Source organism: Narcine bancroftii, chromosome 3 (assembly GCF_036971445.1).
Source record: "Narcine bancroftii isolate sNarBan1 chromosome 3, sNarBan1.hap1, whole genome shotgun sequence".
NCBI classification, from domain to species: domain Eukaryota; kingdom Metazoa; phylum Chordata; class Chondrichthyes; order Torpediniformes; family Narcinidae; genus Narcine; species Narcine bancroftii.
In genome coordinates this window covers 273,563,919-273,591,125 of record NC_091471.1, presented here as the reverse complement: position 1 = coordinate 273,591,125, position 27,207 = coordinate 273,563,919, and the positions used below count along the sequence as shown (strand labels likewise).

General features: G+C 39.6%; 1 protein-coding gene and 1 long non-coding RNA gene across 2 annotated transcripts in view; one reads left to right on the top strand and one right to left on the bottom strand.

Annotated features, from left to right (window-relative positions):
- Positions 1-1,320: 1,320 nt before the first annotated feature.
- Positions 1,321-27,144, top strand: LOC138756490 (uncharacterized). Its single transcript, XR_011353098.1, has 4 exons — positions 1,321-1,578; positions 2,852-2,953; positions 25,200-25,273; positions 26,932-27,144. It is a non-coding gene; the product is annotated as an uncharacterized lncRNA (long non-coding RNA).
- hcn2b (hyperpolarization activated cyclic nucleotide-gated potassium channel 2b) overlaps positions 23,169-27,207 on the bottom strand; it is a 75,756-nt gene continuing 71,717 nt past the window's right edge. The window contains exon 8 of the mRNA XM_069922970.1: positions 23,169-24,153. Coding sequence (XP_069779071.1) covers positions 23,240-24,153 — 914 coding nt within the window. The 3' untranslated portion in view covers positions 23,169-23,239. The remainder of the gene's footprint in view (positions 24,154-27,207) is intronic.

Genomic DNA, 27,207 nt, shown 5'->3' with positions numbered 1-27,207 from the left:
AGCTAGAGTTGTGTCTGCGGAGGAACTGTTGAAGCTGGAAATTACTGCCGGTTTCAAAACCGGCACATCACAAAGTATTAAATTACCATTAGCAAATGGTAATAGAGAAACGAAAATCATTCCACTGGGGGATAATTCCATCTGAAATAAAGAATTGCATTTCCCCCCCCCCCACCCTCTTTAAAATAGTTTTATTTCAGTACTAAACAGCCCGTTAAGCAATACAAGATGTATGCAAATAAGAAAAAAGTGACAAGGGTATAACCCAACACAAGCTTTAGATGATGGAATGAGGCACAAGATTGAATGTCAAACAACACGTGGTCTCTTGAAATCATTATTGTTACACCCTGCTTTGCTGAGCATGGTTATAGGGGTTGAAATGGAACATCACAGAACACAAAACATGCCCTTCTTGATTTCTAGCCTGTGATGAACTATTAATGTGCCTAGCTCCACTGCACCCAGTCCATAGCCCTCCATGCCCCTCCCAACTATGTACCTGACTAAATTTTTCTTATATGTTAAAATTGAGCACACATTCACCACCTTAGCTGGCAGCTCATTCCACGCTCACATCCACTCTGTGTCCAAAGAAGTTCCCCCTAAAATTTTCCCCTTTCACTCTTAACCCACGTCCTCTGGTTTGTATCTCACCTAATATCAGTGGAAAAAGCCTGCTTGCATTTATTCTGTCTATCTCCCTCATAATGTTGTTTACCTCTCAAATCTCCAGGCAATTAAGTCCTAACCTGTTTAATCTTTCCCTGTAACTCAGCTTCTGAAGTCCCAGAGATATCCAAGTAAATCTTCTCTGCATTCTTTCTATCTTATTGATATCTTTCCTGTAGTTAGGTGACCAAAACTGCACACAATACTCCAAATTTGGCCTCACCGTTGTCTTGTACAACTTTACCATAACATTCCAACTCCTGTACTTGATGCTTTGATTTATTAAGGCCAAGATACCAAATGCCCTCTTTACAGCCCTATCCACCTGTGACACCACATTTAGGGAATTATGTATCTGTATTCTCAGATCCCTCTATTCTACCACACTCCTCAGTGCCTGACCATTTACAATGCAAGTCCTTACAAAATGCAGCACCTCACATATCTGCCATTTTTCAGCCCATTTTTTCAGCTGGTCCAGTTCCCTCTGCAAGCTTTGAGATCTTTCCTCCTTGTCCACAACGCCTCCGATTTCTACATCATCTGCAAACTTGCTGATGCCATCTACTACATTGTCATCTGGATCATTGATATCATAAAGAACATGAGGTCATAATAACCAAGTATTTTACCAATAGGTCCATATCCAGAGGGGAACCATGTAGTTAGCCCAGGATGCAAAATATGTAAAGTTGATAAGAATGTTCATTGCAAAAGGCACCTTCCTGATGAAGGGATCACGCCCGAAGCATTGATTACCTTTAACTTTCTATGGCTGCTACATTACCTGCTGAATTTCCCCAGCTTATTTGTGTAATGCAAGTCGGACCCTTTTCCTTTGGAGTGCAAGAAGTTGAGGAGATGACCATCTAAAGGAGTACAAGATCAGGAGGGGGCATAGATAAGGTAAATATTCATAGTCTTTTCCTCAAGGTAGGGGAATCTATCACCAGGAGGCACAAGTTTAAAGCAAGAGGGGAAACGTTAAAGATGATGCAGGAGCAAATGATCCCAAACAGAGGGTAGTGTGTCCATGGAGGACTAGGGGAACCTGCAGAATTGTGATATTTTGGCAGGTACACAGGTACAGATTGTTTAGAGCAAAATGGGATGATCTCAGATAGACAACTTGGTCACCATGGAATAGTTGGGATGAAGAGAGCCTGTTTTCAGGCAATACAACTCTAATTAGATTTCATTTGGAGCTGAGCTGCAACTTTAACCCTGAAACTGGCTTTGGCAGGTTTCTACTTTTGGCGAAGGTAAAATAGTTGCCATGCAACAGACGGAAATATCTCAAGCAAAGGATGGAAAACTGCTCTAAATTACTTTTCTTTACCTGATATTTTGTCCTGAACATATTTGGAGACAATTTTCAGGGGGGAAAAAAATGAACAAAATGGATCAAATGTATGGAAAGAAAGTACATGGTAGGGGTCCCTATTGCCAACACAACAATTATAGTAACACACGATGCACTTAAGAGGGGTTCAATTTGTACCAGCACCACAACTTCCTCCACTTGTCTAGGGATCAGAGTGTTCAAATGATGAACATTATTGGCTAGTTCAACTATATCAAGTCCAAAGCTGTTGTCCCATGTAAGAAGATCACTGTGATTTGCAAACAGGCCAGCTATTTCTCATCTGATTGTTAAAGAACAACCTAACAAATCAGTGTTCTCTGGTCCTTGGTGTAATGCACTGCAACACACGTACAGACAAATGATACACATAGGCACGGTAGGTATACAGATATCAAAACAAATAAATATTGTTGTTAAAGAAATAGTTGAGTCACAGAGGGTCTGTATGAGCAGTTCAACAGCAATCTACTACATTGTCATGGGAAGAAACAGTTTCTCAGCCTGGTGATTTTGGCTCTGAGAGGAGGGTGAGGGAAAAGGGAAGGGAGAGACAGAACAAGAGGAAACAAGGTAGCGGGGGGGCGAAGATGGGGTGAGAGAGGTGGGTGGGCAGGATCAGCGGGAAAAGGGAGAAGAGAGTGTGGCTAGGGGCATGGGATGAATCTTTAAACACATTGTCTGAGGCAGCTAAAGTTATAGTGATGGATCTTTTAAAAAATAAGGTACTTAGTTATTCATTGCCTTTTGATGTTTAAGATTCATTTCAAGTTTCATTGTTCAATTTATCAAGAAAGAAATTATGCATTTTAACAGGTACAAGTGACTCATCTGCTGCTCTGTACAGTTTACTTCAGCTTAACCAAGAATCAAAAGAGCTCTAGAATCTCCCATCTCCTGTCCTTTTACAATGAACTGGTAATGTAATTACTGCCAGCTGTACAGTAATACTGACTAGGGGATTTTGTTTAGTAAATGACAACAAACCAGAATTCTTAATTCTTAAGTTACATTCCATTGAGGTTAAGATATTTGTTGGATAGCACAGTCCACAATTCAAAGGGATGCTATCTCATGATTCCAGTGAACCAAGATCAAACTAGACCAAAACAAAGGGGGAACTCAGCAGGCAAAGAGATCTCAATGGGAGAAGAGTTAAAAAGGACATTTAGGTATAGATTCAGCACAGTCCATTGCCCAGCCTGTGCCGCCCAGTCAACCTACAACCCCATATGGGATGAACCCAGAGCAACCGGAGAAAATCCATGCGGACAACCCTACCTACCGGTGATGCCACTTTCAGGGAGCTACGTATCTGTATTCCCAGATCCCTCAGTTGTAAAAAGAGTTTTTGGCAAATTGGTCTTCATACAACAAAGTATTGAGTACAAAAGTTGAGATGTTATGGTAAAGAAGTCCAAGACATTGGTGAGGCCAAATTTGGAGTGTGCAGATTTGGTTATCAGGAAATATATCAATAAAATTGAAAGAGTTCATAGAAGATTTACAAAGATGCTGCCAGGACTTCAGGAAATGAGTTGCAGGCAAAGGTTAAACTGATTTGATAGAGGTATATACAATTATGAGGGGGAAAGATAAGAGTAAACTTAAATCGGCTTTTTCCACTGTGGGTAGGCGAGAGACAAACCAGAGGATTTGGGTTAAGGGTGAAAGGGGAAAAGTTTAGGAGGAACCTCTTCACACAGAGAGTAGTGGGAGTGTGGAACAAGCTGAAGTGGCAAATACAGGCTCAATTTTAACATCTAAGAAAAATGTGGACATATAAATGGATAGAAGGTTATGGAGAGGCAATGAATATGGTGCAGATCAGTGGGACTAGGCAGAATAAAAGACTAGAAGGGCAAAAGGGCCTATGTTTCTCCAGTAATGTTCTATGGTTCTAATCCATACATTGCATGCTGGTGATCCAATACAATTTCAAATATAATAATTGCTTCAATATTTTAAAAAATCTTGAAATGTAAACATTAGCAGTGGGAGCAGTGGGCTTCTGTGAAAGATAAATTTGCAATCTCAAGCTCTTATCAACATTGTACAAACCACAGAGGACAATATCCACATATCCAAGGAGATAAAGGTAGCCAGAGCAGAATCTGGTCCTCTTTCTCAACACACACATTCAGAGCCTTCAAGTCTCTCAAAATCTTTGCAGGAAAGGGAACTTCAACTTTTAAACAACTCTCTAGAATAGGTCACAAAATTAAATGCCTGCCAGGACACTCTTTGATCCCTGTTAACACAGTCATGTTCATACCTCTGCCAGTCAGCTTTGCTACAAGTGAAGTCAAATTACATTAATTCGACATTGAGTCATTTGTTCTCAATGGTTCAAAGTTCACATCCTTCACATTATTTCTCTCCAATTTATCCATATTACTGAGAAACAATATAAATAATCCTAAGCATCACAAGTGCATTGAGAAATGTTAGGAATTAAAGCTATCAATTAATCACAATAAACCAATCACAGGGGAACTGTAACATGGCATTCAGCTACCACAGTGGAATTCAGATATCTCCGCCATGGGGCAGCCAAGGAAATCAAGTAATTCTGGAATTAAAATTGACATCAGTAATATTGACCACAGAACCATAATCACAATCATGGTCCCTACCTGGTCCCAATTTCCCAAGGAAGAACTTCTCTGCATTCATTGTTCATGAGGTCCACATGCAGTAGTTGGCCTTTCATCACTAGAAATAGGCAATGTGATTTGCTATTTACACATCCTATGAAATAATAAATGCAAAATAATTAACTTTTGTTCCACAGCTTAATTACATGCTTTGAAAAAAGTTGTTTCCTGTAACTCCTTCCTCATAGCCAAATCTAACTTAAGGCTCTTTAGTTTAAACATTAAGGGCCTACCATAAACATCTGAACCCTCCCCAGTAATCCAATAATCATCTTTTTCATTGGTCTATACAAAATGGCAAAGCATTTTCATTGGATAAATTGACTTAAAAAGGATAGCTGTTTCTTATTGGTTCATTGAAAAAGGCAAAGCATTTCCCATTGGAAATATTTAAAATGTTTTCCATTTTTTAAATGAAGTATTTTTATTTCATCATCAATTTTTTTCATTGTTAGGTAATCTATTAAAACTTAATAGAGAAACACAATTTATGGATGCAACTTCCTTCCAATATATTTAAAAGATTGTTCTTTTTTGGATATTTCTGAAGTACAATCAGTACAGAACAATTACACAACTTACAATGGAATTTTCAAACTGGTTGCAATTAAAAAAATGCAATGTTGTCACACCTCATCCATCCTTGGTCCCTGAGTTTAGTGAGAGCTCAGAGAATCACTAGTATAACATTGGACACCTCTGGAAGCAGAGGTTTCCATGAGAGCTGACATTTTGGGCCAAATATATTAAGATGGCCGCATTAATTGTAAAGTCTGTTCATTAGTCTTGTATTCTTAGGGAAGGTCTTGGATTGCTATAATGACACCACCATGTCAGAAAGGGGGGCAGATTGTTGGCCCCTTAAGGTCTGTACTCCAGCCGTCGAGGAGTCTTACCCAGTTAGCTTCTTCGTCCTTTGTGCTGATGGATGTGTACCCCAGCAGATAATCCAAGTCATCACACAAATCATTTCGACATGATTATTAAAGAGAGCAAGAGATTTATCCCTGATATCCCGGCCACCATTTATCCCGAAACCCCGGTCACTAGACCAGATCATTTCCTCATTTTCACATTAACATTTGTAGGACCTTGCAACTGCCATAATTCCAATATGTCACAATGCCTGTATACAGATGCTATATTCAGTGTCTTGAGGTTTGGGTCATTCTGTGGTTATAAGTTATTGTGGGAACACATTCCATTTTTTTCTGTTGTCTCCAAGCCGACCTGAACATTGAGAGAAAAACATGGAAATTTATACGAATAGGAATCTTCCAATTTCCTCAGGTGAGTTTGAGGGTAATCTGGTTGCAAATGGGAAATACCTGAACTGTGAGTCCAAATAAGCCAGGTTTCTCACTGATCTGCAGCTTTTTTCTGTTTAATAAAGTCAGTTCCATCCCAAGCTGCATAACCATGATTTCCTTTCATTCTTTGCCTGGATTTTAGAGAAGCAGAATTTGGAGCCTTTAGGTCAAAGCTTTTCAAATCCAGTTTCACTTTTATTTCACTCATAAATTTATGTTCTCCTCTGCTAGAATCGTCTACTAAAGAGGAGATTGGTTCCTATAAATTTTCCAATTCCTTTCATTACATAACATTTTGGCTTTAATTCTTGACAATATGATCCAAGGATAGCTTCATTTTACACAGTTCTGGTTGATATCTCACCAAATATTTGTTGAACCTTCTTCAAGGCCAATGCATCCTGAGATTTCATCCACAATTTAAAATTATACAATGTCTTAATGATTGGCACTTTGCACAAGGGTCATGAAAAAGCCATTGATGGAGATTTTGTGTTGGGGGGGGTATGGTTGTATGGTTGATACTCCCTTTACCCCATCAATTGATCTCTAATCCTCATCTGTGTCCCTTTCTTAAATTCCACCTCTTTGGGTAAATATTCAAACAACCCCTCATATCATCTCCCGTCCATTTAGGTAGAACTCACTATCATTAATCATAAAACTGCATGTAAGGTAATAAATATCTAACTGAGGCAGTTGAAAGCTCTGCCTTGATCTTGCATGTGGTGGGGAGTTTGAAGTAATCGAGTTCACCTGCCAGGCTCTCTTAACCAGCCATGCCTCAGATCTTTCTGTGGCCGTGCTGAAGAAGGATTTGCTTGTGTCTCTCTAAAGGCATTAAACTTCAAGAAAGATTCTTGCCAAAATAAATTTAACACAATAACTTAGTCATCCAATGCTCAATTATTCTAATCTGCTGTCTTTAACACAGGTAAAAATATTTGTCACTCTCATACACACAGTAATTAACACATTAGCTCCTTGAAGAACAAAACTGGCAAGATGTTTCTGAGAATAACCATTGAACAATTCCCATTAACAAAAACTGAGATAATTTAATCACAGGCAAGATCTCTGGCAGGTTATATAATGGCACCATCAGTGATGAAACTTTCACCTTCTCACCCCCACTCCCACAGTGTATTAACCACAAGACTACATACTGCCTACGCACCCTGCTCTTATGCAGTTTGTTTGGAGGTTCACTGTTTCAGTGTGTTTATTCATCTTATGAGTAGAAAATAGACAAAGGACAGAAAAATACAAAATAATGTTTGTTTATTTTTCATGCCCACATTTTTAGGTGAGGCGTGGCAAGAAAGGGAAGTGGATGGGTTAAAAAGGAAAACAAAAACGAAAATTAATGACTAGTCCCACTTGCCTCCATTGGTCCCATCCTTCAAAACCCTTCTCTCCATAGATACTATATATCCATGTAAGTCCATTTGCCTTTTTAATGTGGAAATCATGACTGCTTCTATAGCAGGGGTGGGCAACCTCTTTTTAAAGCTCACATGATTCAATTAATTGGTCATCTTTGTAGTGGAAAAGACAAGGACAGGAATGAGGAAGAAGGCACAGATCAACTGTGAGCTCATTGAATGATAAATTGGTTTCAAGGGGTGACATGGCTTATTAATACCCTCAGTCTGTCAGCTGCTACTGAGGCATAATCATTAAGCACAACATCGAGACTTCATGGTGCCTGGGAGAAAGATGTGGCGCTGTTCTCGTGGCTTCGATGGAAGTTGATTAAAACCGTGGAAGCGACATAAGGCAGAAGTAGGGATGGGGTGTAAAAATCAAATGGGAGGAGGGGAAGAAACAGAGATATCAGGAGAAAGTTAGCCAAAACGGTAAAATGAGTTGGGATTTCACACTGTGCCGTAATTGGGCCTCTGACACTGTGAGCCTCAGAACTCCGCATCATGGTTTAAGATTGAAGGGGGAAAATTATAAGGGGAACATGAGGGGAAATTTCTTTACGCAAAGGGTGGTAGGGATGTGGAATGAGCTTCAGGCAGACGTGGTCGAGGCGGGATCATTGGTTACATTTAAGGATAGACTGGATTGTTACATGGAGAGGAGGGGACGAGAGGGGTATGGACCGGGTGCTGGTCAGTGGGACTAGGAGGGTGGGGATTTGTTACGGCATGGACTAGTAGGGCCGAACTGGCTTGTTCTGTGCTGGAAGTGGTTATATGGTTATGGTTATAGCGTCTTCCACCGACATAGACTTTGATGATCCTTTCAGCATTTCCTGAGTGAAAAGTGACACGAACATCACTTTGGGACACAGTGAAAACAAAAATGACCCAAGTGGGGAACCTTCTCACCGTGATTTCGCAATTTGATCCTCAGTTAATGGCGACTGACCAATGAAGGTCATTGGATGTGATCCCTTTATCTATTGTTTGTCATCCAGCCAGCCAGAAATGCTGATGCTAATAGCATCCAATGTACAGAAAATTGCACTAGACTGAAGTGCGACAGGAGGTTTCTGGCCCAATCTCTCAGTGGGTGGAACTTCAAAGAGAAGTTTCTGAAACACTAAATTGAACAGCTTTTCTGTGGATTATATAAACAAGCAGATGCAAATGTTGCGTTTCTAATCCAATTTCTAGGCCACAGTGTACTAAGCTGAAAGAACAGGAGTATATTTCAATTTCATCTGTAATGTGTTTAGAACATTTCCAGTTCCGTCCTTACCCTTTAGCCTGTCCTGTCCATTTCATATTGCTCTAGATTAGCGGCTCCAGTTAATGTTGACTAATGATTTTCAGATTCTTTGAATTGTATTTTCTGCCTCTTTTTGATTTGGTTTCCCTGGGTATTTCATTGACCATGAAGGTGAATAATTTCAGAAAGTCAAAAAGATGTTGGAAGCTGGGAAAAAGAATTTTTTTTTTAAATGCCGGAAACATTCAATAGATCAGGAGAGAAACTGATTTAAAATTTCAGGTCAATGGACCTTTGACAGAACTGGGAAAGAAAAAGAAAAACAATACAAGCAAATGGAATGTCAACCTCCATCGCCAGAGGGATTGAATTTGGGAGCAGGGAGGTAATGCAGCAACTGTATGTGGTACTGATGAGGCCGCATCTGGAGAATTGCGGGCAGCTCTGGTCTCCTTACTTGAGGAAGGATGGACTGGCTTTAGAGGTGATTCAAGTTGATTCCAGAGAAGAGGGGGTTGGCATGAGGAGAGATTGAGTCGTCTGGGATTACTCTTGTTGGAATTTAGAAGAATGAGAGGGAATCTATAAGAATCATAAAATTGTGAAAGACATAGATAAGATAGAGGTAGGTCAATTGTTTCCATTGGTGGGGGAGACCAGAATTAGCCTCAAGATTCAGGGGAGTTGATTTAGGACGGAGATGAGGAGGAACTTCTTGTCCCAGAGGGTGGTGAACCTAAGGAATTCACTGCTAATTGAAGCAGTGGAGGAAACCTCAGTAAAGATATTTAGGACAAGGTTGGATAGATTTTTACATAGTAGGAAATGAAGGGATATGTGAAAAGCTAGGTTGGTGGAGATGAGCCGATTATCAGATCAACCATGATCTCATTGAATGGTGGAGGAGGCTCTGTTACGAGCCCAAAGGACCCCAAAATCCAGCAGCAATAGACATTCACCAAGGGTTTTTAAAACAAAAGTTATTTTTAATCAACTTTAAACATGAAAATAGAATCAATCTTTAACTTAACTCTATACTTAACTAACCCAAATTAACCCCCTTCTAATTCTAAGCACACGTGTATGTAATGTGTGTGTAAATTTAAGAAAAGTTATTTGATTCACAGTTCAATCTCACTTCTTCTTCCAAGTTCTCTGGATGCAGGCAATTCTTATACTGTGCACAGAATTCAACATGTATAAAGTTCACCAGGCTTTGGTGCTTGAAAGGTTACTGCTCAGGAAGGTTCTTGTAGGGTTTTCAGAGAGAGATTTGTTGTTCCAGGATTTCCACAACTGAGGTACCACCATTAGTCATCTCAATGTCTCGCTGATGAAACTTGCCCCATCAGGGTTTTCCAGATGGTAACCTCTTTCTTTCAGGTTATGACAGAGTTCCTTTTTGTTCCACTTATTCCAAGAGAAACATCAGACAGATAGCACTTCCCGCCATCCACTGCTTTTGGAACTTTTCATCAGTTTCAACCAGCTCTTCCCGGCTTGCACTGTTCAACTGGTTTTCAGTGTCACACATACACACACAAGCTGAGAGGGATTCTCTTCTCTCCCTCCCTCTCTCTCCAACTCTCCAATCAAAAATATGTGATTCACTCACTTGCAAAACCCCCACCTTCTTCAGCAAACAACAGGAGTTTTTTCTTCTGCTCAAGCTGTTGTTAGATAAACAAAACCTAGGAATGACCTTCCTGTAAGGACCCTGAAGAAAGGTACTTGTAGCTATCCTGGCTCCAGTTCCAAACAATTTATGGCGTCAGTTCAATTAACAGCTACATGTGAAAGGTACTTACATTCTCCAGAGATCGTCAATATTTCTTCAGTCTTTCAAATAAGATCTGTTTGAAAATGTGTGTATGTATGTAACCTACTCTAAATCTTACCAAATCCCCCAAATATTACCAAATTCTCCCCAAATATTATAATCATTACAGCTTGATGGGCCAAATGGCCTAACCTATTTCTTATAGGTTGCTAAAAAGGTGACAGGGTGGATAAAGGGAATATCTGTTAGGGTGAAGCCATAGTTGCCATGAGTCCATTCTCTGCCATTATAATTGTTCAGCTGGATATTAAGAGTAGTTGAATCTCTTCATTAATTTTTTGTGTGTGCTTTGAGAGACACTTTATGTCTATCAGGCATTTCATTGTACTGTGTTAACAGAAAACAGCCAAAAAATATTTAGTCTGCTTACTGGTGTTAATAGACATGGGCACTGGAGCATCTTGTACTCATCGATGAATATTTGTTTGTTATTCATACCATGCATTCAAATTCTATAAATGGAACGAGGCCTGCTGAATTTTAATCACTCCAAAGGGCAAGCTGTGTCCTGTCGAACCACATCATGGCAAGTAGCTTCACATTGACAATCAATAAAAGAGTCCAAATAAAAACCAGAAAACATGAAAATATTTGAATGTCTTGGAGGTACTGAGAAACTCTCATGTTTTTAGCAGTGTTGCAAAATTAAAACCTTTGCCTCTCCACAGAGCAAATGTCTTTTTTCAGTGCTGACTCCATAACTATACAGGAAGTTATATGGCAGTTCTCTAGCATCTCGGAGGTGTTCACATCAAAGTCTCATGTCTCTGGCCACCTATTTGTATGTAGGTGTCCAGAGAGCACTTCACATGTTGTTCAATTGCTTGGTTTTATGCCAAAGCTGTAAGGAGTTCATGACGTCAATGTCGTCAATATTTGTTGACTTATTTCAGATCTAAATGTAGCTTGCTAGGAGTCCAAAGTCTTGGAGTCCGCAGACATGGTACTAAACATGGTACTAGACATGGTCAGAAACAGTAAATGGGAGCAGTGAGACAAATGGTCACCTTTTGAATGACAGGCTCATACAATGGATGTTGAGTACTGGGTGTGATGGTACAGATTCTATCACCAATGTGTATATGTACAGATTGTAGTGTAGGACCAAACTGCGCTGGGTGGGTCACGTCTCCAGAATGGATGACCATCACCTTCCCAAGATCGTGTTATATGGCGACCTCTCCACTGGCCACCGAGACAGAGGTGCACCAAAGAAGAGGTACAAGGATTGTTTAAAGAAATCTCTTGGTGCCTACCACACTGATCACTGCCAGTGGGCTGATATCGCCTCAAACATTGCATCTTGGCGCCTCACAGTTCGGCGGGCAGCAACCTCCTTTGAAGAAGACCACAGAGCCCACCTCACTGACAAAAGACAAAGGAGGAAAAACCCAACACCCAACCCCAACCCACCAATTTTCCCTTGCAACCGCTGCAACCGTGCCTGCCTGTCCCGCATCGGACTTGTCAGTCACCAACGAGCCTGCAGCAGACGTGGACATACCCCTCCATAAATCGTCATCCGCGAAGCCAAGCCAAAGAAGAAGAAAGAAGTGTAGGATGACTGTGATTGGCTGAGAGTGTAGCCACACCTACTGGCAGGTCTTAAAGGGTTGCTCCTAGCCAGATCAGATCATTCTGGACTGGTCGACCTACATGTGATATGCTCCAGTCTTCTAGTTAATAAAAGTCTTGGTTTGGATCTACAAGCCTTTGATTCTTTCGACGCGCTCTACACTGGGACTGTGGCTATTTTTGATGTACGTTAGTGACAAGTCTTTGGGCACAATTTCTTAGTGACAGGAAACTTAGATGAATGATAAGAATGGATGAGAAAGTACTAAACGTTAGGAGGACATGGATAAGCTGATGAATAACCTGAGTCAAGTTGAGCAAAACCTTTCCCTGCAATTAATGGTTCAGATTTGGAATTCACCAGCTCAGAGGATGATGCATATAGATTCATTTCCAAACTTTAAAATAAAAAAAATAGAATAAATATCTTGTGGAAGAAATGGGGCAGAGTGGGGAAAATGTCAGTATCAGATTGTGCTTTGAAATTGTGAACACAGATCAAATGGCTTCTTCAGTGCTGTTACCATTCTCTGCCATTTTGGAATGGTTTGATATTTGCCTTTGAGAAAGAAAAATACATTTCTAGTAGAACTTGGACTGATGCATTGAGCATTTCTGTACGCACATAACGTGATCTATCCCGAAGCTGTAGTCTTAGAATCAACTTGCTGTGTCAATCCTAATACATCCTAAGAGGCTGCCTGATGAATTGGCTGAGCTAAAATGGAGCGTGATTAGAAACAATTGTTTGGAGAGGGTTGAAAAACATTGGTCTGATTCATATTCTTGGACTTGTAATGTTTTTGAACTGCACTCAACTTCAAAGAAGAAATATATTCCCATTGGCAGTGATGTATTATACTGAACTGCCAAATGAACTCACTGAAGATGAGAATTGAATTATCAATAATTCAATTTTTTTTAAAAAATTTTCATGTTAGCTAATGTGTGCAATCCAACCACGATGGCAATGATAAAATAGCTATCCCTGATTACTGAAGCTAATTTTTGGAATTAGTATGTGTTCAATACAAATGGTAGGCCCTTTCCAGCTGCCGTGTAAAATGGGGTCAGAGCCCCACTCTCGCAGCAGCTTCAAAGGATCCGATCCGATTAACATGGTCCAAATCGAACCAGGACCCTGACCTACCTCAGAGGTGTAAGGTAAAACATCATGAGATGGGAATGTACAGGGCTGTAACAAGATGTAAATGCATCCTTGTACTTACAAGATAAGAGAGACATTGATGGATTGAGAGGCAGGAAGCTAGCAGGGAAAGGATAGCAACAGTTTTAGTCATTGGACAAGTAATGATATGATGATGTTCTAAGCATGTATCCAAGGGTATAAAAAATCACCATTTTGCTGATAACGGCAGAATGCATTCTCCGACTAACATTGTTAGTCGCAAGTGTTACAATCCGGTAATAAAGAACAAAGAACCCTGATTTCGACTCAGCCTGGTGTTTGTCTCACTCATTCATGAACAAAGCAGACCTAACAGAGGTTGTCAGGGAACTCAGTTAAACTTTACCAGGTCACGCTGGTGTCACAGGGAAACGCCTGGCTGAAGTGCCTGCTGCGATCGGTGCTGCAGGGGGAGAAGGGTCACTGCCGCAGAGCAGAGGACAGGGGTCACTGTCATGGGGGGAGAGGGGTCGCTGCCATGGGGGGAGAGGAAAGGGGTCACTGCCGCAGGGGGAGAGAGGGTCATTGTCACGGTGGGGGGGGGAGAGGGGTCACTGCTGTGGGGGGAGAGGGGTTGTTGCCACAGGGGTAGAGGGGGTCACTGTCATGTGGAGGAGAGGGGTCACTGCTGCAGGGGGGAGAAAAGAAGGGTCACTGCCAGAGGGGGGAGAGAGGGGTCGCTGCCACAGTGGGGGGGGGGTGAGAGTGGGGGGGGGGGTGCGAACTGCCGCTGTTGTGAACACTCCAGTTGTGACAGCTCAATGTTTGCATTGCTGCTGAGGGGAGGGGGGCGTGATTGACATTGGGGGTGTTGATTGATGGTGGGGGCCGCAACTTATGGGAGTGGGTTACTGACGAGGGGGTGGGTGACTGACAGCCGGTGGGAGGGCAGGGGAGACTTACCAATATTCCCCTGAGTGCGTGATGCATCATCACAGGGGCTGGATCCCCCAGCAGCTTAAAAGGTGCTGGAACCACCTTCGCCCCATGTGGTAATATGCCACTAGCCTACTGCAGGGGGTGATCTCTGTAGCTGCAGGAAGATCACCAGAGGACAGACCACACCTGGCTGGCTGTCAATCAGCCGACCTGAATAGACCTAACTCCACCCAGCTGGCTGTCAATCAACTGCCTGGGATATAATCCTGAGCCAGCCCCTCCCGAGGCATTCACTCAGGAGCCACCAGTACAGCTACCACTGTAGCAGAGACCTTTAACTGAATAGAGCCTGTTGTACAGTCTTTCTTGAGTTTTGTGTCCGCTTACTGCAACAGCCGTACGTCACACCCCAGTAATCGCACCCTGGTCCCAGGAGCCCTGCCCAGAGGCTGCAGCTTAAAAGTACCCAGTGACCCAGCAGAGCAGAAATCAACCTATTCTGAACATTTCCTAGCGTTTAATCTTATTTCATCAGTAGAGGGCCATTCAGGCATCTTCAATGCCACATGTTACTCAACATGTGTTGAGTATCTGATTCCTGAACCTGGTGGTACTACAAGACTCGCACCACCAGGTTCAGGAACAGCTGCTCCCCCTCCACCATCAGACTCACCAACAACAAACTCAATCAGGGACTCATTTAAGGGCTCTTACTTGTGCACTTTATTGATTTTTTTTAAATTCTCTGCATTGCACAGTCAGTTTGTTTATATTTGTTTTCTGTTTATAGTTCTTTATTTGTTTACATGTGTACATTGTGTACAGTTTTTTTTCATACTACCAATAAATGGTGATTCTGCCTCACCTGCAGGGAAATGAAACTCAAGAGTTGTATGAACTCTAACAATAAATCTGATGTTAATCCTTGTTCCTAACTGGTCTTGCATTAAATTGGGTGGCACAGTTAGTGTAGTGATAACACCACATTAGTACAATGCCAATGACACAGGTTTGAATCCAGTGCTGTCTGTAAGGAGTTTGTACGTTCTCCCCAAGTCCACATTAGTTTCTTCTGGATGCTCTGGTTTTCTCCCACCCTTCAAACACATAGGGGAGTTTCCCGGTTAATTGGTCACTCGCTTCAATGTGTGTCGCAGGTTTGTGGGTTGGAAGGTCTGCTACCGTACAGTATCTCTGAAGTAAAGAAAAATAAACAAAATGGATGTCAGATCACTTCAGGGGGAAGGAAATAAACTATCTTTGAATCTGGAGGTTTGTGTTTCAAGAACAGGTAACAAAAGGGGGGGAGAATAATGTATGACCAGAGTGGAATGGGTCCTTTACATGTCAGCAACTTTTCTGATAGCAGGAGACATAGACAAAGTTGATGGAGAAGTGGTTTCTTTTTGATGCCTGAGCTGTGTTTAAAATTCTCTGTGGTTTCTTTGCCATTTTGGGCACAGCAGATCCTGTACTAAGGTGTATCTGGATGGGAGACTTTCTAATGATGCATCTGTAAAGTGCAGCATAGAGAGTAGCCCCTTCAAATAGAATGCCTCATCAAGCTAGAGGAGATTGGGATGGAGGCTACTGAGAGCCAATCACCCTCACAACACGCGTTAGCTGCAGTCTTCCAGATCTTGCCTGTCTCCTTCAGGAGTCGAGACATGGAATTCTGCTTTGACACTTCATCCTTCACTCACACACCTCTTCTTCACAATAGCACAGAGGGTTGACTTTGCAGGCCATCTGCAGTGTACATAATGTTCCAATGAATGGTTCACTCACCCTATAAATGAAATGGTTTGATGAAAAATGACTGTAGTCCCTGATGAGTGAGATCTTCCTTAAAACACTGCAACTTTTGCGCAAAGTGCATGGATCAACTCAGCTTTGACAGTGACGGGATCAACTCAGATCAAAACATCGGTATTATATCTGTACCCCTTATGGGCACGGCAAGACCGGCTGAGTTCCTTCATTTGCAGTGTTTTTTTTTAACACATCAATCGAACTTTTGACCTGTTTGAACAGTTAGAATGGACAAAAGCAAACAGTGTACAAAAGCAAGTACTCGGTCCAGTTTCCTGACAGACATCTTCCCCTTGGAACTCATCACTGCAGTAATCTAACCTGGGGCAGATAACAATTTACACACCAACTACAGATGTAAATACATCCTTTGTATAGATGCCTATAAACAAATAAAGACATCCCCAAGAATTGAGACAAACTCAAGAGATGCATTGTTTAAATGATTGGAAAGATACAATTTTTGACATTCTTCCATCTTAGTTGAGGTATCCTTATTTTTAAAATTTAAATTTAATTCTTTCAATTTAAATATACAGCACAATAACAGGCCCTTCTGGACCACGACCCTGAGCCCCCAAATGCACAAATCAACCGACAAACCCCAGACATTTTGGAGAGTGGGAGGAAACTGGAGGAAGCCCACGCAGACACAGGGAGAACGTACAAAATCCTTACAAACAGCGCCGATTCGAACCTGGGTTGCTGGCTCTATAACAGCATCGCACCAACTGCTACGCTAAGCGTGCCCTTAAGAGAGACAAAGCTAGAAAAACTCCACATCAGCCCACAAAGGAGCAAATTGTCATGGAATTTCTTGCAAGGTTCGCTTGCTGAACATTTGCACGAACAACACAGTTCTAGGCCAATATCTTTATATGGGACAGGGATAGAAATTGATGGAAAGTTTGGTTTGATTTAAATTGCTCTCTGTACTGTTGTCAGTAATAAATGCTTTCGCACGTACTCCCTTCCATCGTAGATGTGATCACCTTATGTGTGAGATGCAACTGTTGATAATATTGTCCTGCCCTCCAACTTATTAATTCACGGCAGAGGGAATTTAATGAAGAAATGGGGTTGAATTCTTTAAAATGAGCTGGAAAAAATGGAACAATACTAATAAACCAATACACATTGTTACATTTTATTTTTTTTTTCTTTGGAATTCTCAACGGGCTTTTAATGAGTGGTTTAATCCAGCAGTATTATATTTGTAACACCAGTGACATACTTCAGGCACAAACCAATCAACAGCAACATTATGTATGACAACACATAAAGCCAAGCATTGAAAAATGGAAATATTATTATTTCACTCAAACAACAGACAAATGTAGCTGCAAAGATCTTCAGGGAAATTTCCACCAGTGTTTGTGATTGATACAATAAACTATTGGCAAGTGCTTTAGAAGAAAACACATGATCATGTATGAAGATAAATTATTTGGGAACTCAACTTTGACCCAGAGTTGTGTGCATATTTTATAACAGTCTGCTTTATTTTAATTTCCAAGAAAGCTTTTGTAGTTTAGGATCTAAAAGATTATCTATTTATATGTTACCATATTGCCAATTGTGGGAGCTGTGTCCAAATTGGTTATCAACAGTCTTACCCCAGTGAAGTCGTGGTGGTGGCTATCCTGCGTAGTTCCAGACGGCAACAGTGAAGTACTTCATAGAATGTAAGGTGCTTATGGGTGTCGTGAGGTCATGGAGAATGTTAATCAGATGCAAACCTTTATTGCACAGATCAAAATTCTAGCATATCCATCTGTAACTTTTTTATGCTAAAGGTCCACATTGCTTCAAATGTTTATTACAGATAGATCAGATTTATATTAATTAAATTCAGGGTATGAAGGTATTATTTATCTCCTGAAATATAACCAGATGATGAACTCCATGCTGAAGGAATTTTTAGAAAAATATCTTGTTTAATAATCGTATAAAGATGTTCATATTATGTTTGCTCCTTCAGCTGGGCAGGCAATATGGATTAAATGCATTACTGCACTGTGCAGTCAATGCCATTGCAAAGTCAGCAGGCAGTGAAGCTGATGTGTATGGGCTGGCCCTGTCAGGTTTCTGTGCGTGATGTGGTGCTCCACTGAATGACTCAGTCGAAAGAAATTAAGTTATCCTCTAAACAATTGTGCTATGTATGTAAGACTTAAGACATTAGAAACCTGAAAATTAATCGTTCTGCTTCTGAAGCACCTGAGATATCTTTTTAAGCTAGAATTATTACTAAGGCAGCTCAAGAATGGAAATTGTTGCTTTTAGCCATGGTTCTTTTGCATATCAGCAGCTTGGTTTCCACCGCTCGTAAACAACATTGTTATTTTGCTATTGAACATAAGGAATAGCTCTATGTGCCAGGTCACTCCTGATTCTAAGATTTTTCTGGCAACTCAACAATATTGTCAGGTTTGGGAGAAATCCATTTGGTCCATTGTTTTAGATAACATATGAAATTAAAGGCATCATGGGACATATTATTGCCTAATTGACTGAATGGAACATACACCATTATGACTCCAAAGGTTGATGTTAGGATCACAGCTTTAGGACTTTTATTAATGACGACAACATGGCTGGAAAGGACAATACAGGTAGTCCTTGGGTTACGAACAAAATACATTCCTAAATCTATCTTTAAGTTGAATTTGTAGGTAAGTCAGAACAGGTACATTTAGCATCAGTTAGTCAAATGTTTGTCTTAGTAGACAGTATATATTTTACTTTTTTATGCATATAAAACTATGAAGTAGACATCAAGGGAGACAAAGTGATCTGACTTAAAATGGTGGATGGTGTTCTCCTTCCTCGAGCTGATGAACCGCTGAAGCCACGCATAGTCCGTTTGTAAGTATTAGTTGTCTGTAAGTCAGATGTTCATAACCAGGGGACTGTCTGTATTTCAACCTTTACGCACTTTAGGAAAATATATTCCATCTCTCACACTCCAGTGAAATTCAAGGGATAAAACATGCATTCCAACATTGGATCAAATTCCAGAATGATAAATAAATCTAAACAACTGAAAAACTCCCCAGTTAAAAAAAAAATACTGTAGAGATTGGAATAAAAGCAGAATATTTTGAAGAAACTCAGCAGGTCAGGCATCGTCTATGGATATTGAAACATTAATACTGTGTTCTTGCCAAGGTTCTGTCTGACCAGTTGAGCATTTACAACATTCTTGCCTCCTTTTGATAATTTTGTTAAGAGCCTGCAAATGATTTAATATATTGACTTGGAAACAGAAAACACAGTTCTCAAAAGATGAGACATCTTTCCTGCAAACTACATTCACTGCATTGATTCACGACTTCATTATCAACTGTTTACAACAGATGCACGAAGTAATTTCACACACGGGGTTTCAATGCACTTTTAGTTCCCATTCTGACTTCGCCAGGCATTAACTTTGATGAAAGAAATGATAGAGAAATTCAATGTAGAAAAACTCAAAATGCTTGACATTTTCTGTATAGTGATGAATTTGGAGGGGGGGTGGGGAAATCAATCAGATTTTTCATTTTCTTCCAAAAAATACTAAACTTTGAATAAAAGAATCAATTTAGCAGAAGTAAAATTCCTTAATATGTTGCTTTAAAATTCAGAGTACTAAGAGAACTGCTGGTGCATTGTTAGATTTTAGGCATTGTTCACAGAGACAAGAGCAAATTCTTTCAAACTTGCGTACATTTAAAGTCACAGACTGCTAACTACATGGTGTTTATAATGTAGGACACGAATTGGGCCAACATACTGAGTGCATGAAAATACATTCTATTCATTGCACGCATTCAATAACAAAAATGCAAGTCGCCTTGCATCCTCTGGGAGACTAAGAGCATTGTTTTTTGAATGTCAGTGCGACTCCTGAGCAAGCTTTAATATTGAATGTTGCACAACTACAAATCACAGACTACATAGAGAAAGCACATTTTTAGAGACAGAACCTGCAAAAATAAAACAAAAGTTGTCACAGAGAATAGATTCCCATCTTAAGCATCTAATAAAATCCCTATAATTTGATGTACCTGAAGTACATATATGGTGCTTCTCGTGAACCAGCAGTGCAAAGCTTAAACAGTTGCTATAGGTGGTTAAAAGCCCTGTCCTCATGAAACAATGACACAATAATAACATCAGTCTACTCCGTAATGAGGCAAGGAGCTCGCTTTTGACATATTTGCATGAAAGCAGATTTGACTGTGTAAAATTAAGATTAAGCTTTCTGCTGCAATATTTAAAATTAAATTGACAATTTTGAGTACTCACATCTCAAAAGGTCCAAGCACTTCTTCGGGAAAATAAAAATAAAAAGCATTTTAAAATTTAAATGGAAATGATCTTTGACCTTGCAGCTTTTGATACTTATGATCCATAGACAGGAAGGAAATTTCAAGGTGCAAATCTTCTCTAAGGTAAATCAGGCGCTGTTATTGTTTCCCTTCAGTGATGAACATGCAATTGTGCAGACAACAATTCAATATTCGGTAATAGATAGAATGCTTTTTTGGTACTGTACTCTGGTTTCGGATCAAAATGCCATGGGATAGTCACATATAAAACCTCCTACATAAAATAAATCAAATGGGCTTATATATAACTTGAAACATTATACAAAGAAGTTAAATTAATTTAACTTGGAAATTATTCTTATGTTTATTTTGTGATTTTTGGATTTGTTAATGATAGAATCCAAAGTCATATTGTGTAAAACGATGATGCGAATGTTCATTACTATTGCAAATGATCGTCAGCTAATTTACAAATACTGGAAATTGTAAATTCAGTAATAATTATGTGCTATTTGATTCAGAATTAATGACAAGAATTTACATTAATTTCACTGCAAATTGAAGTCTTGATTAAATAATTTGTTTTTCTACGCAAAGTGCGAATAACTATAACAAAATGTACAACTTTAAATCTACTCATTGGGATCCCTTTCATTATACAATGAAACATCATACACACATTAGCTGCCTATCGATTTAACATTAATTTCTTACAGTTCAATCTCAAGCCGGATCATGTCATTGAAAGCCATGAATGAATGACAACCTATTTTAAGCATATTACAGTTTATAATTAATAACCTTACAGCTGGCAACACACTATAGATTACTGAGGACAGTACCAAGAATACTTTACTGGACAATTTGTAAAAGTGACTTTTCCCAGTTCTGCAGAGAAGCACTAGAAAATAGATCAGGACTTTCACATTTATTGCATAAAGACTGATAGAAATCTATTGAGATGCTACCAACAATTCGCTATTCTAAAGAACGAATGATGGTTGAAGCTTATTTTTCATTTTCAGGCATTGGGGCAAACTTTACCCAATATTGCTTATACATTCAACAAAAATACCTACCAGTTACACTTCTTCCTACACTAAAGATATGGCTGCGATGATTATAGGCTCCTTAGTTGTGAGAGAAAAGCTAAATATGATTGTTTTGATTAAAAAATACATCTACATTCTTAGTAAAGGCCATAAATTAGCGCAGCAGGATTACACGGTATATTTCTTAGAACATTAACTCAATTAGAAACCAGAAATATTTAAATACTTCCCAGAAAGTTTTAGCTTTGCTTTGATATCATTGGAAATAAAAGGTGCTTTTTCCTTCTATTGAAAGAATTTGATTTTGAACTTGATTTTTTTATCAAGTATTAAATTATTGATCCAGTTTTATTAAGTGTTTTCACCAGTGTTTTGCCATCTTTACAGGAATGTCATTGATCACAATTAGATCTCTTGAATCAAAAATACATCTGAAAATTAAAGTGAAACAAGAAAATCCGCAGGTGTTGGAGTGGAAAACACAAACGTACTAGAGAGACTCAGCAGCTCTTGCAGTGTCCACAGGAAGTTAACGGTGACTACATTTCAAGCGTGAATCCTTCATGCCTTCTCCTGACAAAGGGCTCAAACCCAAAACATCTGTTACCCTTTACTTCCCATAGATGCCACAAAACCTGCTGAGTTTCTCCGCCAAGTTTATGCATTGAACTCAAAATCATATTTGTGATGTTAATTTTGTCGAGCTTACAATCTCTCAAAGTGGCAAACCAATGCACTTTATCTCCCAACATTTTGAAATGGTTGTTGGGATATTTGAAATATTAAATCTCTGTGGTTGCAGTTGTGCTCTACATTTAAATGTTTAGAATAGTTATTAATGAACAGATTTTATTAACAAACTTAATGGGAAGCATCTGTGAACTCAGTAATGCTTACTGCAGTGAAGTGTGCCATTTCACCATATATATATATATATATATATATATATATACAAAATGGATGACTCAACTAACTGGTCAATTATTACTATTTCATGTTAAAGAAAGGGAATAACCAAGTCATTGTTGCAACCTGTTTATCCTGCTATTTTTACACCAAACTACTGCTTGACCCTGAATGGATTGTTGCGTGATATTAATACACAACGCATTAATTCAATAAAGACAATATCAGTTACTTATCGAGTGCATTCTGCTATTCAAAATCCACCAGTGCAATTTTCCACACAGTTTCATGTAGAACTGCTTTTGGTCCAAATGGCATTTAATAATTTCCACCAGGCTTTTCATTTACATGGGAATTCATCAACTCTCAAGATACCAGGTATATTCAAAAGAGCCAACGGAAACCTGGTAGTTGATTTGATTCCCTTAAGCCTGTGGGGCACCAGTAGATTGCAATTATTGACCATTTCTGTTACTTTAAACAAGAAAAGCCATAACTCCATTTTATACTAAAATAATTTTTTTCAAGTATAGGCTTCTCAAAAATCATTAACATCTGTCTTTTTTGCTGCTTAATGATGCAGTAACCATTTAGTAAGACGTTAAAATGTATTGGAATAACTACTAACACTTAATTTTACAAGAATACATAAGGTAGCAACGCTATAACAGCAAATACTATTGTAAGACATTTTTGGAAAAAATACATTAATGTATCTAACACAGACAAATCGTTTAAAGAAATTAAAGCTAATAACTATATCAAAGGATTCTGAGCTTATGTACATTTTCAGTTGTCATATATTTGACATTAAAACATTTGCGCAAACTTTGATTTTCTGTAAGGTAAGGTATGAAGTATACAATTAGCTCAGGATGTGCAGTGACCAGCGGCAATTCTTCTCCGGATTACACAACTATCTGTGAATTCTTCTTCAACTATAAACCTTTTATTTACCTCTAACAAAAAGCATGGCACCTCAAATATCACAAGTTAGAGGAAAGCCTTGATTTGCCTGTGTCCGTATCTGTAACACAGACAACGGAATCTTTCTTGGTAGCACTTGTGTCCTGTTGTGCACCAGCCATCCCTGGTGGTTGGAAAATTCCACCTGTGGACATTTGGTGGGTCAGGGCCACTCTCGGTGGGACAGGTCCTCGAGCTGATCCTGCGGTTGGTTGCACAGATGCCTGACCTCCCACTGACGAGGTTGATTCTCTAGTTGACTGTGGCGGACTTGAGGCTACTGTCTGGGAAATATTATGAGGCAATGAGGGTTGTGAAGCTGACAGTGGTCTTGCCTCTTGGGATAAACTGCCTGTATGCAGCGCCTGTGTACTCTTGTGAGCGGCAGGACGTTGGGTCGGGCTAGGTGCCGTTTGCTGTGTTAGAGACAGCTGTGAACCTGATTGTGTCTGTGATCCATATTGGAAAGTTCGGTTTGTTAATGGACTTTGGTTTGGAGGACTGGACACAGCAGAAGGATAAGGACATGGTGAAATAGAAGCCACTTGCTGATTCTGCGGCTGCTGACCAGGAGATACTGAAAATGGGCTTGCTGCACTCTGAACAGGCTGCAACCGCCTGACTGTCCTTGGTGACTGCACACCTACAGGTCCAATAAAAAGCCCTGTAGATGGAGGACAGAAGCTCATAGCTACAGCCTGCTGGAGAGTAGCAATTGCCGAATTGTTAGCAAGTTGACCTTGAGAATTGAACATCGGTCCTCCGTGAAATGGAGGAGTGTGAGACATGGTGAGAGGCCTCTGAAGTTCCACTTGCTGAACCATCTCTCTATCATACTTCACAATTTCCTGGATAATCTCATTCTCACGGTTGTTGAAGACACCAGAGTTTAAATCATGTTGGACTTTGTGCAACAAAAGAGAGTTTTTCTTTCCTATGGATAAATAACAAATTACATTTTAGAAAAGGATGATGGGACGAAGACCGGAACAAACATCTTACAGTGATAGAGCCTTTTCTAAATGTTGACATCCTCCCATTGACAAAGTACTAATATAATAACAAATTCACATCCAGTGTGGTCATGATTAGATAACATGATTCATAAATGTTGCCCATGGCACAGCAGTTAATTCCCTTGCTGTGCATAGGGGGTTAGTGCAATGCTATTACAGCGACAATGACCCGAGTTTGAATCCCGGTTTGTCTGTAAGGAGTTCGTACGTTCTCCCCGTGTCTGTGTGGGTTTCCTTCAGGGGCTCCGGTTTCCTCCCATTATTCAAAATGTACTGAGATTATAGGTGAATTGGGTATATCGTCGAGACATACAGTACAGTAACAGGCCCTTCCACCCATGAGCACATGCCACCCAAATATCCCAATTAACCAACAACCCCAGTAGGTTTTTAATGGTGGGAGGAACCCGGAGTACCCGGAGGAAATCCACGTAGACACGAGGAAAATCTGCCTTACAGCCAGCGCCAGATTCCAACGCTGTACAGCATTGGGCTAACTGTTTCACTAACCGTGCCGCCCTAATGGTGAATGGTTTTTATGAAAGAGTAGGACAGGGAGTGTCATCACGGCAACAATATGTGGAATGTGCTTCTTGCCTTAAGTGGTGTTTCATACAAGTTTTTTATTTCAAATTTATTTATTTCATGTCTTAATTAAAATTCAAATATTTACATCCAAGGTTTAGTGCATTGTCAGTGATAAAATATAGTTAATGATTGCAATATTTGAAAATTAAATGTAATAAAATCAGAAACTTTAATCTGAAAGTAATCATTTTTTATAAATGATACGAATAATTAAAAATATATGGCAAGGTTCTTGGAATGGGATTGACAATGTAAAATTGAACAAGCCATTCAAACAACTTTGACCTTGGGTTGCACTCAGTGATATTTGCTGTCATCTATTTAATATGTGCTGTCCTCTTCTGTGGTAACAATTTTCTTTTCTAAATTGTTTCAGCACATTTCGCAAAGATAAAAGAAAAAACTATTGTAAAATACAGAAGTATGTAAGGGAACAACTGCTGACTACAGGTAAAAATATTCTTTATCTTAATTTGGTTGTTGCTTTCCACTTGTTCTTCACAGCAAGAACTCAATTCAGGGTTAAGTAAGTCAATGTGATTGCAGGCATCAGCACCTGTGGATATTCTCCACAGTTGTTAAATGTCTCCATGCTTTCTACAGTTGCTAAGCACCGGCTTTGTTTTTACAGCAGTGTAACAGGCGCGGATGTATTTAAATCCACTCCCTGTTCCATGTTTTGAAATAGGATCTTCTCCAAGGCTATTAGTAAATGGTCATTAGTTACAATAATGTCACATTGTGGAGAAAATTATGCCAAAGAGTATACATTTAAATATTCTAAAAGATAAGAGGGTTGGCAAACTAAACAGAGTGATTGTAGTGAATGGTGCAGGAACTCAGCTGGTCTCGTAGCGTCCAGAGGAGGTAAAGATATATTACCGATGTTTTGGGCCTGATCCCTTCTTCCCAAAACGCCGGTAATATATCCTTACCTCCTTTGGACGCTGCGAGACCAGCTGAGTTCCTCCAGCATTTACTGTATGTTTTTACTAACAAATTAAACAAATGAGCAAAATCTTTAATTAGTGAACAAATTGGATACTTTTCGGTGCTGATACATTCCATTTTGTGAAGAATACATGACACAGATAATAATCAAAAGGAGCTATCTTTATCACAACTACTCAGAAGTTTACATTTGAAAAAATAGTTTGGAAATTTTACTTGAAATATCTTTTAAAAAGTTCAAGAACACCACCAGTGAAAAGTCAAAAAAAAATTGGAGCCAAAGGGTCACACAGACAATCATCAATCCATCAAAGTGGCAAACATTTAGATTTAGATAAAATGTCAGTTAATATCAGTTTGAAATCATGGTGTATAATAACACCATTTAAGTTTGTAACTTTCGACTAAAACTTTTGTTTTAGTCAAGCATATGTGGATAGCCTACTGTACTTGCAGGGCATTCCTTATCTTCATGGCCCATATGGTTCTGTCTGACGCTATGATCCAGTGAAGGTTGTGCCATGACTGAGTTGTCACCATCTATACAAGCACCACAGCTGAAGAATTATGGACTCCAGCAGGGGTAAATGCAAAATTTGGTTAAAGAATTCTCATCAACAATTCATACCTGATGAGAAGAGAGGTGTCAACAGGTACATTGCCTGAAAATACCCCCCCCCCCCGCAATATAAAGCAACTCAACTTCATACTAGATCAACTCAGTTCAGTAAGACTAACCACTACAGAGGAGGATTGGTGCTTCATCTAAAGTGCTTTGGGCTGACTGGGCATGAGATCTCCATGATGCACAAAGAACATTTGGTAGTACGGTTAGTATAATGATTAGCATAATGCTGTTTCAGTGCCGGTGGAAGGAGTTCGAATCTGGCGCTGTCTTCTTGTGCCTGCGTGGTTTTCCTCTGGGTTCTCTGGTTTCCTCCCACTGTTCAAAAAAATACTGGGGGGTAAGTCAATTGGGTGTAATTGTGCGGAACGAACTTGTGAGCCGAAAGGGTCTGTTACCTTGCTGCATGTCTAAATTTAAACATATGCTAAAAACAGACGTTAAAGTATAATTGTTGTTATGTGGAATCAGCTTGTATGCAACAAGATCCCAAGAATTATAATTGCTCAGTTGGTCTATTTTGTTTCGAAAGGGAAAAATATTGACATGGATACCAGAAGAATGATTCTTCTTTGAAAACTGGTTATTATTAAGGGATGTCAGCTCAACATCTCATTCCTAAAATGGAACCCTGTCAAAGCAGTGTCACTTGTCCTCATTACTGTGTATTATTTTTCCAAGTTCTGGAATGCCACACGAATGCTAAATCTGAACCAAGCCAACATCATCTTATTAAACCATGATTTCACCCACAAATGTATTGTCATTTTTTTTTCTGTTAGGTATAAGTTAGAGATATTTTATTTAA